This window comes from Tympanuchus pallidicinctus, unplaced genomic scaffold (assembly GCF_026119805.1).
Source record: "Tympanuchus pallidicinctus isolate F22 unplaced genomic scaffold, pur_lepc_1.0 scaffold32, whole genome shotgun sequence".
NCBI lineage: Eukaryota > Metazoa > Chordata > Aves > Galliformes > Phasianidae > Tympanuchus > Tympanuchus pallidicinctus.
This window is the reverse complement of record NW_026294750.1, coordinates 113,351-125,683: the sequence shown is the minus strand read 5'-3', so window position 1 is coordinate 125,683 and position 12,333 is coordinate 113,351. Positions and strand designations below refer to the sequence as shown.

Genomic DNA, 12,333 nt, shown 5'->3' with positions numbered 1-12,333 from the left:
GTATTCACATGCTCTGTTTGGCTTTGTTTTCTTCCAGTCTTCTTCTGCCTCTTCTTCACATGTTAAAACAGTCTTTATCCCAACCCACAAGTTTGTTTGTTTGTTTTTCACTTTTCCTTTGTTTTTCCCACATTCAACTGGAAGCTGGGGGGAAGCTGTGAGGGAGTGAGTGGCTGCGTGGTGCTTAGCTGCCTACGGATGTTAACCTAGAACACAATCACACAGAAAGAACTGCTTTCCTTTTAGCACAGATTCCGTATGGATCTGATCACCTTGGAATTTTGGGGCTTCTGAAAGTAAAGGTTCTCGTGCTGAAATTTTCATTTAGCTGGAAAAAAAAAGAGACTGACCACAAGTGGACTGATTTCTTTTCAGCCGTTATGTTGGAGAATGAGGAACAAAGTGTATGTAGCTTAAAACTGACCTGAAAGAGAGAGTAGTTCATCTTTCCTATGCAACAGAAGAGGAAAAATTGCTCTCTTAACCTTGCATAATTCTTGATCTTTAACTTCAGTATAAAACTATTTCAACGTATTTTTATGATGATACTTTTTTTTTTTTTTTCCCTGCAAATTGCTATTTTCATACTTGGAGATACATTTTCCCTTGATTCTCCTTTTTCTTGTATAATAATAATAGGCTGAAATATTCATTATCGTACTTCTCACATAAGCAGTGCTTTTTGTTTTGTGTTTATCTTAAAGCGTGTTTATTATTTAAACAGCTTTTATGATCTTTTTTTTTTTTACCCTTTCATCATTTCTCTTATTTAGAATCTTCCTTATTCCTCAAATCTGAGAACAATGACATTAATTTCATTTAATTATAGATAAAAATAAAAACAAATACCATCAGCACAGTTTTCCATACTTTGCCTCCATTGCCAATGTTTCTACTATCAATATAATTCACCTGAATTATTTTAAAGTCTATCTCAGGTGGTTCATGTTATATAGAGGGAATTGTACATAGAATTAATTGATTAAAATCTGTAATTTATCTATAAGTTGGTGAGGCTCCTATTATGAGTAAAGTTAATACACCTTAAAATGAAGCACGCATAGATTTTCTCTGCCTCTGAGCAGACTGTTATCAAATCTCCCTGACAGTTTTTCCTGCATAAAAAGTTGTATTACTTGGGGACGTTATCCTGTTTTTAATACAATAGGCAAAATATTTGGTCCAATTAATGGATGGAATTGGATCTTCATATCCCAAATTGAACTAATTTGAAGATAATTGCTTGTCATTTTCTGATAATCTCGTTTTTCTAAGTTTGTATTGGCTTTATGTGACAAGGTTTTGAAAGCGGAGGACTCCCAGAGTGGCCCCTGTGCAAAGAGACTAGGAGCTTCTCCCATGTTGGAAACTGCCAGTTCCACCTAAATCCAAAATGGACGCATTCCTGGACAAATACGAGCCCATCAGTGATGCAGGCAGCATCTCTGTGTCACTACACTTTATAAAGGGCAAAAAATCCTCTGTGTTGAAGCTGTGAGAAAGCAGAGAGAGAAAAATGTGAGAAAGAACAACACTGCAGACACCAAAGATAGTGAAAGAGGAGGGGAGGAGCTGCTGCAGGTGCTGGAGGAGAAGTGCCTCCGCAGCATCTGGAGGAGCATGTCAAAGCAGATGTTCTCGCTGCAGCCCACAGAGGGCTCCACTGGAGTGGGTGGATAGTGGATAAACCTTGAAGGAAACTGCAGCCTGTGGATGTCCCACACCGGAGGGAGGAACATCCAGCAGAACTGTGGCACTGTGGGTGACTCGAGTTGGAGCAGTCAGCTCCTGAAGGACTGAAAGCTTTGGAAAAGTCCCATGCTGGAGCAGTTTGTGAAAGACGGCATCCCATGGGAGGAACTCCACATCAGAGCAGGGGAGGAGTGTGAGCAAGGAATAGCAGAGAGAATGTGTTATCAACTGGTGGCAAACCCCCATTCCACATAATAACTTCTGAGCTCAAGAAGAGTTGGAAACAAATGTGTAAGGCTGAGCCTGGACAGAGGTGAGACGTGGCGAGAAGGTGTTTTTATTTCAGTTCCTCATTATTCTCCTCTTTTTTTGTTAACTGGCAATAAATGATTCTACCCAAGCCAAATCTTTTCTGCCAGTAACTGATGACAGTAACTAAGAGATCTGCTGGTCATCATCTTGACACATGAGCTTTTCCATCATATTTTATCCCACCTAGCTGAAGAGGAGTGAGGACAACCTTGGTGGGCACTAGGCAGCTAGCCATGGCAAACTCTGCCACTGTATTTAATGGAGAAGCAAAGCAATGTCTGTTACAAACATTTTGTGCAGAGATATTTAATTATAAAACAGATTCACCTACACATACATATTTCTATATTCACCTATAAATTATTATAAAGCTTTTTTGCTATTTTTTTCTTCTCCTTAGAGGTGAAGATACAAATAGGGGGATAGAGCTATGGAGGAACAGCAGAATATTAAAATTAGCGATTAAGAAATCATGTGAAAAAAATAAAATTCCCACCAGGGAAATAATGTAGGTATACTTTTTTGCATTTCTGTTACAGCATGCCCCTTTCTATCTGGCCAAATCTGACATTAGAAACACATATCTAATACACAAATAGAACAGAAGATTACCATCAGCTGCACTGTGTTAATATGTTGGTATAAGCATAGATGAATGAATAGGTAAACACATAAGTACGTGTGTTTACCTATTATCTCATAGCATGTTTGTAAAACAAATTCACCTCACAGTTCACTACAAATTGAATGCAATGTGTGCATGCAAGATTTAAACAACCGCCTTTAAGAAATCTGCACCCTCTGAAAGCTGGGTGGCATAATCATCAGATCCCCAAGCAGAAAGAACAGCATAGTTTTAGGCAATCTCTGTTTTCTCACCTACTTATTAATTGTGTATGACAAAGGACTAAGAATTCAAGTCCTTAAACACAGTCATCAAGTGCTATTTTAGATCTCTTGAGGTACTCTGGAAGGCCTTCAGCTGTGCTCTGGAAAGCCACAGAGCTTCTGCAGGATTTGTGTCATATCTGTTAATTCCAAGCAAGTGACTAAGATATCTTTGTCAGGTAAAACTGCTCTCACTCTGCACAGATGCCTCAATGTTGCCGTGAGTCCCCACAGTGCAATAACTATTATGTAATGCCAGGTGTCTATGTTTCAATTACAGTTGTTTAATTACATACAAAGCAGCGTAAGTGTAAGCCACATAGACAACATCATCCAGAAATATTTAATTCATTCCTAACCAGAACTGTAGCCAGGGCCAGATGAGGCCAAGAATTGTATTAATTGTTACTCATGAGGAGATCTAACTGCTCTAACTCAAGCAGAGACAGGTCCTTTCTCGATCTTAAAGACTAGCAATAGAAGATATGCAACTACATTTAAAAGTTACATTAAAGCCATTTACATGAACCACTCTGTGAAGATGCCCTGATAATTCACATGAGGGTGACTAACCTTAACATTTAATGACATGGCTCAATTAAATTTGTCCCTAAAAGCTCAGAGGCACTAAAGTTCAATGTCCTGAACAGTGATACAACAACAGCTGGTGGAGCTCTGGATGAGGAGAAATGTGGAGACTGGCCAGAAAACTCATGTAAAAACCAAAGAACACAAAACACACACATACATCCTGACCACTGCACTTGTTCCTGCATGTAGCATGTGCTGTGTTCATATCGTGAGATACCTGAGGCCTAGATCAGTAATATAACTGGCACTCGTTTGACCATGATCCTAATTGTATTTCCAGAAAGGGTCCTGTTATCTACTTTGGAAAATTCCTCTAGTACCTCTATGTAAGTACACATTACCAACCGGTCAAGATTCTTGTAATTCCCAGTGTTAGTTTGCAAAGCTGCTGTACTGTTACCATTGGTGGCTGGGATTTTTTGTCTCACTTTTGTTTGGTTTTCATTATGAAAATCTAATTGCAACTAACATATTTTTTGGTTTTTTAATTTTTTTTTAATCCAGTCAGCTCTTGCTATAAACAAAGATTTTCTGCTCCCAGTCTGTGCTTATAAGCCAGCCTGAGTGAATGTTCAAATTGCTGCTACATCTGCTTCTTCTGCAAAGTTCACAGCAACTTCTGTGGGATTACCAGCATGTCCTCAACTAACCAGACCTACGTGACTGGATTCATTTTGGTTGGTTTTCCAGGTAGACCAGTGATCCAGCTTCTGATCTTTTTGGTATTCTTCCTGGCTTATGTGCTGACGGTAACAGAAAATGTAATGATTGTTGTGCTTGTCTGGACAAATATCCAGCTTCACAAGCCAATGTATGTTTTTCTGGGCAACCTTTCCTTTCTGGAGATCTGGTATGTCTCTGTCACAGTGCCTAAGGTGCTTGTGAGCTTGGTGGTTAAGAGCCAAGGCATCTCCTTCACAGGCTGCATGGCCCAGCTGTTCTTCTTCCTGGCACTGGCCTGCACAGAGTGCACTCTCTTGGCAGCCATCGCCTATGATCGCTACGTGGCTGTCTGCAAGCCCTTGCATTACCCAATAATCATGAACTGCACTCTTTGTGCCCACCTGTCTATTGGCTCCTGGGTAAGCGGCTTCCTGATTTCTGCAGGGAAGGTTTACTTCATTTCACATCAGACCTACTGCGGGCCCAATATCATCAACCACTTCTTCTGTGATGTGTCCCCCTTGCTGAAGCTCGCCTGCACCAACGCATCACTAGCTGAGCTCATGGATTTCTTACTAGCCCTGCTCATCCTCCTGGCACCGCTCACTGTGATTGTGGCCTCATACGTGTGCATCATCTCTGCTGTCCTGGCTATTCCCACGGCCCAGGGCCGCCACAAGGCCTTTTCCACCTGTGCATCTCATCTTCTAGTGGTCACGGTGTTCTACACAGCCTCCTTGTTCATCTACGCCAGGCCCCAGCCTATTGATTCCTTCAGCTCCAACAAACTGGTTTCTGTGATATACACTGTCTTAACACCGCTCATCAACCCAATCATCTACTGTCTGAGGAATCAGGAATTCAAGATTGCTCTTAGGAAAACAACATGCTGGAGGGATATCTTCTCCTAGAAATTTCAGGTGGAGATTTGCAAGAATTTTCTTCATTCACTATAAAATTCCACCATGGCTCTCATTCCACTGTGCAACAGTAATATGTAACAGGTTGTGATAAATTTACTGATGTTCACCTCTGAAATCTAAAAAATGTGACAGATCCTGAAGAAAAAGCAGAGAGAACGTGGAGGAAAGCCCATCATCTCACATGAGGAAAGCAAGTGGCAAGGGGAACAGAACCTAACAACTGAGCAAAACTGAGAAGGGAGCTCAGCTATGGGTCTCAAAATCTGCTCCCAGTGTCTTTGCTACCTAGGCCTGTATGAATGTTTGTTAGTCTCAGAATATTATACAGAGCTAAGATCTCTAAGCTGACCATAACTTTTTCTCTACATTTCCCCTAAAGATCTGCTATTTATAGAATCATAGAATCACATAACCTAATAGCCTTGAACACCTCTAGGTTTGAGGTATTCAAATCTTCTGGGCAATCTGTTCCAGTACCTTACCATTTTCTGAATAAAGAATCTAATATAAATCTCTCCTGTTTTAATTTAAAATTGTTCCTCCTTGTCTAATCACTATTGCACAGGTAAAATGTCGGTCTCCCTCCTGTTAATAAGCTCCCTTTAAGTACTGGAAGGATGTGATGTGCCACAGCAAAGCCTTCTCTTCTCCAGGACGAACAAGCCCAGCTACCTCAGCCTTTCTTAGTAGAAGAAAAACTGCAGCCCTCTGATTGTCTTCATGAACCTCTGGGGCACACCACTAGAGATTGGCCTCCAGCTGGATTTTGTGCCCCTGCCAACAATCCTTCTAAATCTGACACTTTAGCCTATTTTCTATTCACTCAATTGTTTGCTTACGTAATCCACAGTTCATGAATTTTTCTGTGAGGACAGCATGGGACACAGTGTCAAAAACCTTGCTGAAGTCAAGGTAGTCAAGTTGCCCCAAGACCCATTCAACCTTGCCTTCAACATCTGCAGGGATGAAGCACCTATAACTTGTCTGGGCAACCTGTTCCTGTGCCTTTTCACCCTCACAGTGACAATTTTTCCTAGTATCTAATCCAAATCTACCCTCTTTTAGTTAAAACTATTATCCTTCGTGCCATCACTGCACTTCGTGATAAAGAATCCCTCCTCATCTGTCTTGGAGAACCCTAGCAACTCTCCCCAGAGCTCTCTCTTCTCTAGACAGATCTGTGGTCCCAGATCTGCAGGTGGAGCCTCAGGAGGATAATCATCTCCCTCAACCTGCTAGCCAAGCTTCTTTTTATGAAGCTCAATATAGAGTTGGCCTTCTGGGCCTTCATGTCAAGCTTTACATCCACCAGAACCCCCAAGTTCACAGGGCTGCTTTCTATCCACTTGTTGCCCACTCTATATTCTCGTTTGAGATTGCCATGGTCCAGCCATAGGACCTTGCAGTTGGCCTTATTGAACTTCATGACATTTGTACAGCTCAACCTCTCAAGCCTGTCAAAGTCCCTCTAGATGGATACCTTCCCTCCAGCATATTGGTTGCACCACACAGCTTGGTGTTGTCAGCAAACTTTCTGAGGGTGTACTCAGTGCCACTATCCATGTCAATGACAAGCACATTAAATAGCATCAGTGCCAATACAGACCTTTGAGGGATACCACTTATCACTGGTGTCCACCTGGATACCTGATGGTACAGCAGCACAGCGGGTGGCAGACAATGCAGGAGATTCCTGGAATCTGTCGAGGACAACTTCCTGGTCCAGGTAGTGGATGGACCAACCTGAGGTGAAGCCTTACTGGACCTGGTGCTCACTAATGAAGAGGAGAGCATCAGAGAGGTTAAGACTGGAAGTAGCCTGGGCTGTAGTGACCATGCCTTGGTGGAGGTTGTGATCTTGAATGCAGGCCTGGCAAAAAGCAGGGTTAGGACTCTATGCCTTAGGAGAGCAAATTCTGACTGCTCAAGGAACTGCTGAGTGGGATCCCCTGGGAAATGTGTCCTTATTAAGGGCATGGGCACAGGGCAGAGCTGGCAGCTCTTTAAGGACACCCTTCTGAGAGTGCAACAGCTCTCCATTCCCCAGCAGAAGAAATCTAGCAGGGGAGGCAGGGGACCGTGGTGGCTGTGCAAGGACCTGCAGCTGAAACTGTGGGAAAAGAGGGAAACGCACAGAGAATGGAAGCAGGGTTGTGTATCCTGGGAGGAATACAGGGCTGTTGTGCGTGTGTGTAGAGATAGGATTAGGAAAGCCAAGGCACAAATGGAGCTGAACTTGGCGAGGGATGTGAAAGATAACAAGAAGGGGTTCTACAGGTACATAGGCAGGAGGAGACAGGCCAAGGAGAGCATTCCCCCTCTGGTGAAAGGTAATGGGTGATTTACAGCAATATTTACCACTGCATTATTATTACTATCTTGATGGGAAATAAGGAAACAGCTAGATGAAGATGTGAAGGTCTTGGTATCTGCAGTGACAGACAACAAAGTTTAAAATCCTGAAAAGAGTAAGGAAGCAAAACAATATAATCACATCCTCGGCCTTCTGAAGAGCAAGTTTTGGCTTGTTCAGGTGTCTGCTTGGTAGGACCCCATGGAAAACTGCTCTTTGAGGATAAAGAGACACAGGAAAACTTGTTAATCTTAGGGGCAGCATCTTTAGAGTAGAAAAACAGTTCATTCAAATTTGCAGTAAACCACTGTCTCGCTCCAATTTGTAAGAGGGAGAGGAGGTTTTTTAATATCTGTATACCCAGTGTGAGATTAAGAAACAATGGTTCAAATGTTGGTCCGACCAGTTTATTATAAATCCTGATCAGGGAGATGGGGAAGGGAAGGAGGGTGATAGAAAAGATAGGGAAGAAGCAAGAATGGTGTAAAGCAGGGATGGTCACCACCAGGATCCAGCAGCGTCCTGCTGCACGGCGTTTGAAGGTCCAAGGCAGAAGCAGCAGGGGGAGAGCAGCAGCAGCGTGGCGGCCTGGGGCAGCAAGCAGGCAGCAGGAAGAGTCGCAGAGCCGATCCAGGAAGAAGCAGCAGGACTCAGGCAGCAGCCCAGAGCAGTCCGTCAGCATGCAGGAATCCCATAGTGAGGAATCTGATGGCAGCCACCTCTGTTCTTCAGCATGCAGGTAGAGCGCAGAGCAAGTCCAGGAGGGAGAGAGGCAGGTCATGAGGCTTCTCATGTCAGAAACCTCTTCTTCTTTTGAGGAATCTGTTGCCAGAAAACCTCAACCTCATGGCTGTAGGTTCCCTTTTTATCCTTCTGCCATTATGGCGTTCCTGGACACTCGTTAAGAGTCTTGTGCAGCACCTCCTGAGATGGACGAGTTCCTCCAGATAGGCCCACACAGAAGACCGCTTCCTGGCCATTAATCTGCAGTTATCTCTCTCGTTGCCCCTGGCTTTGTCCATCAGCGTTCTCCAGACAAAGGATTTCTCAACCCTTGCCCAGGACTTGCTTGGAGACCAGCAAGCTTTGAGACAATGATATAAAAGAATAATCTCCTACAACCAAGCAGAAGGAGTCTAGCATATATGGACATGTGTCTTCTGACTTAGCTCAAACACCAAAAAGGCCAACAGAGAAGTTAAAAGCAAGAATGGCCTACTTCAGATCAATACAGAGACATTGTTTATATACGTGGGAGAGGAATGTGTGGAAAAATACAAATTGTGGCCTGAACAGGCAGCTAAGCCATGAGAAAGAGGCTTGTTAGCTTGGGAAAACAAGTAAACTGCCCCTAACTTGTGCATGTAGCTAGAAGAAACTTGTTTGTACGAAACTGCTCTGCAGCTGTGACCAAATATCCTTGCTTTCTGTGAACACTGTTTGTGTTGATCAGCAACACTTTGTCTCCTGCTGTTAACTATATGGCCACAGTACTAAGGGGTGGCGTGGACATCTTGCAGGTTGGCTGACTGGCTGACACCTGTATCTGCTGGGAAGCCCCAGTGCTGACACTCTACTGGCTGGCCTCTTCCAGTACAGAGGACTTGATGAAATTCTACCAGCCAACCACCCCCGGTAACTTGAGTACTTCTCTGTTAAACTGATGAATGTTATTTTGCCTCTACGTATTTTCTTTGGGATCACTAAACCTTGCCCAGAAGCCCTGGTGCTCTTGCATTACATGCAGCCCATGATCATCTGAAGCTGAAACTTGCAAAGGAGGTGAAATGCAAAAATAAAGGTTTCTTACAGTGCATTTGAAGCAAAAGGAAGAGTAAGGAGAGTCTGTTCTCGTTGCTTAGTGGAGCTGGGGTCCTAGTGTATCATTCCTAGTAAAGGAGTGATAGCACGAATGGAAAATTGCCTGGGCTGCTGATTTTAAGAAGGTGTAAAATTTAAGCAGATGAGAACTAACTAGTGGTGTTCCTCAGGGATCAGTATTCAGGCCAGTACTGTTTAATGTCTTTGTTAATGAGATAAGTGCTGAGATGCAATGCAATCACAGTGAGTTTGTGGGGGACATCAAGCTCAGGAAAGTGGTCAGTATGCTGGAGGGGAAGTCTGCTATTCTTAGGGAATTTGCTGAACATGAGACAGGGAAGTATTTATGCAGTAAAGAAAGCAAAACACATCCTGGGCTCTGCTAGCAAGGGTCTAGCCAGCTGATCTGGGAAATGATCCTACCCCTCTATTTAGTGCTTGAGAGATTCCATCTGCAGTACTGTGTCCAATCTGAGGCTCTCCAGGGCAAGGACAGTGGCAGTGAATTCCCTGGAAGAACATCGAGAAATTGGCCAGGAACAACAAGCCAAACAAGATTTGTTCACTCTTAAGTACAGAAGGTTAAGAGGAGACCTTCTTGCTATTTATAACTAACAGATGAGAGAATGATGCAGAGCAAATGGAGGCCAACTCTTCTGGAGCAATATACCAACAGGATGAAAGGCAACAGATACTTATGGGAATGTGCTAAATTTTATGGATATTTATTTATTTTCCTTGAGACTGGTCATATAATTGAACAGGTTGCCAACAGGCTGTGAGATCAAAAATTCCCTAGGTGTGCTCCAGCTGACCCTGAATTGAAGAGAGGATCAGACTTGACGCCAGTCAGAGGTTACTTCTAAACTAAATTATTTGTGATTCTGTGACTTTATGATTCTATACATGTTTGTTGCTATATTCACTGTGCAGGAACAGAGTTGAACAATATCACCACTACTGTGACAGAATTTGTCTTGCTTGGACTGACAAAGAGTTGCAAACTACAGTACAGTCTGTTTGTAATCAGCTTTGTTATCTGTATAGTAACCTGGCTTCATCATTCATCATTCATCAACTTCACCATCATTGCAATTGTAGTTGTTGATCACCAGCCCCATGAACACACTTACTTCCTATTGGGCAACTTGGCTTTCCTCAGTGTCAAGTTCTCTTCAGTCAACATTCCCAAACTGCTGTCAGGTCTTTTTATTCTGCATAGCATAATTCAGTGAACATTTCCACCAAGTGTTCTTCTACTTCATTGCCACTGCAATGTTTTTTTTTCCTTGTATGAATGTCAGTTGATAGGTATGTGGCCATCCATGAGCCACCACGTTACTTGTCTGTTACAAACTGGAGTGCACAGGATTGGTGATAACAGCATGGTTTAGTGGAATTTTTCACTCTGCTATACAGATTGTTTTTCTTCTCCATCTATCATTTTGTGGGCCCAACATACTGGGCAGTTTTGCTGTTATGTTCCTCAAGTTGTCAAACTGGCTTGTGCTGACACCCACATGGCTGGACTACAGGTGGTGTTTCACGGTGGAGTGATTCTCATGGTTCTTTCTGTGATCTTGACAATTTCCTACAGTGCCATCTTGAAATTAAGGACATGCATCACAGAAGGAAAATGGAAACCCTTGTCTACCTGAGGAACTCAGATAACCATTGTGAGCCTAATATTCACCCCCTTCATTGTCTTCTACGCTTGACTTTATGAGAAATTCCCTATAGACAGGTACTGCGTGTTATTTGTACTGTGATCACACCAATGCTAATCTGTTGATTGACACACTCAAACACTAAGATGAAAAATGTCATCAGGAAAACACTGGGAAAAATCTTTCTTTCTCAGGAAGGATACAGAAACCACACAGCAGATCCGAAGAGATGAGATCTGACATTTCCACGAGAAAACCATATTCACTGCTGAGATCATCATTCCTTCTGTATCATCTACAAACCGGGTGTGCATTTGACTTCTGCATCCAGATTATTTATATAAATATTAAAGAGAACTGTCCATAAAACTGAGCTCTTTGGAACCCACTGGTGACTGGCCACCAGCCTGATTTAAACCCATTTATTATAATCCTTGGAGCCCAATCCATCAGCCAATTGTTCATCCATTTTATTAGGTACTTGCCTAGCTGTATGCTGGACATTTTGTCCTTAAGGACACAGTGAAAAACATTATCAAAAGCTTTGTAGAAAGCCAAAAAGATTACATCTATTTGATCAACTAGGTAGGTAACCTTGCCTTAAAAGGAGATGAAGCTCATTAAATTGGCCTTTTACTTTGTGAATCCATGTTAGCTGTGACCAATGACTGCTCTGTCTTTCAACTGTTCTTCAATAACTCCCAAAATAATCTCTATAATTTTATCAGGCACCAAGACTCATGGACTTGTAATTAACACTGTCTTCTTTCTTGCCCTTCTTGAAAAATGGGATGTTTGCCAGCTTCCAGTCAACGGAGACTTTCTCCAGATTCCAAAGACCATTGAAAACTAACTGAGAGAAGCCTTGCAAAACTACTGATCCAAAGGGACAGCAATCATGCTCCAAAAAATATGGGACTGCTTGGAATTGTTGTGATCATGTTCCATTAAATTCAGTTGCCAGTCCTTACTGAAGAAAGTCCTCCAGCATATCAGAGATCTGTTCATGGATGCAATTCCAGAGGGAGGATGCTGCATAATAAATATAGTAAATAAATATAATAAATGTATAAATAAATATAATAAATACAGTAAATAAAGTCGAAGCCTCCTCCTGGGAATACAGGAGATTGTGGCTTCACCTGTGGGAGACATGCTATGTCATGGCACTGTCTTACAAGTGAAGGAACTATTGGATGAAGTGAGCAGTCTGTGCACTTTCAGGGAATCAGAACAGGACTGCAAGAGGAGATGCAGTAGCCTTAGTTTCATGCTGCAATGGAGGAGTGATAGCTAAGAGGTTACACTTGATCAAGTGGTGATGAAGTCTCCCAGGATGGGAAGGATGGGTGCTTGTGGCATCTGACATTAGGAGAAAAGCACTCTTGACTTTGTGACATTGTCTTTTGTCAAATGATGTGTA

At 42.6% G+C, this 12,333-nt stretch overlaps 1 protein-coding gene across 1 annotated transcript; it reads left to right on the top strand.

The window, feature by feature from the left end:
- The first annotated feature begins 4,118 nt into the window (after positions 1 to 4,118).
- On the top strand, positions 4,119 to 5,057 carry LOC128087967 (olfactory receptor 6-like). Its single transcript, XM_052698016.1, has one exon. It carries the CDS (start codon positions 4,119 to 4,121, stop codon positions 5,055 to 5,057), a length of 939 nt encoding a protein of 312 aa, XP_052553976.1.
- The last annotated feature ends 7,276 nt before the right edge of the window (positions 5,058 to 12,333 follow it).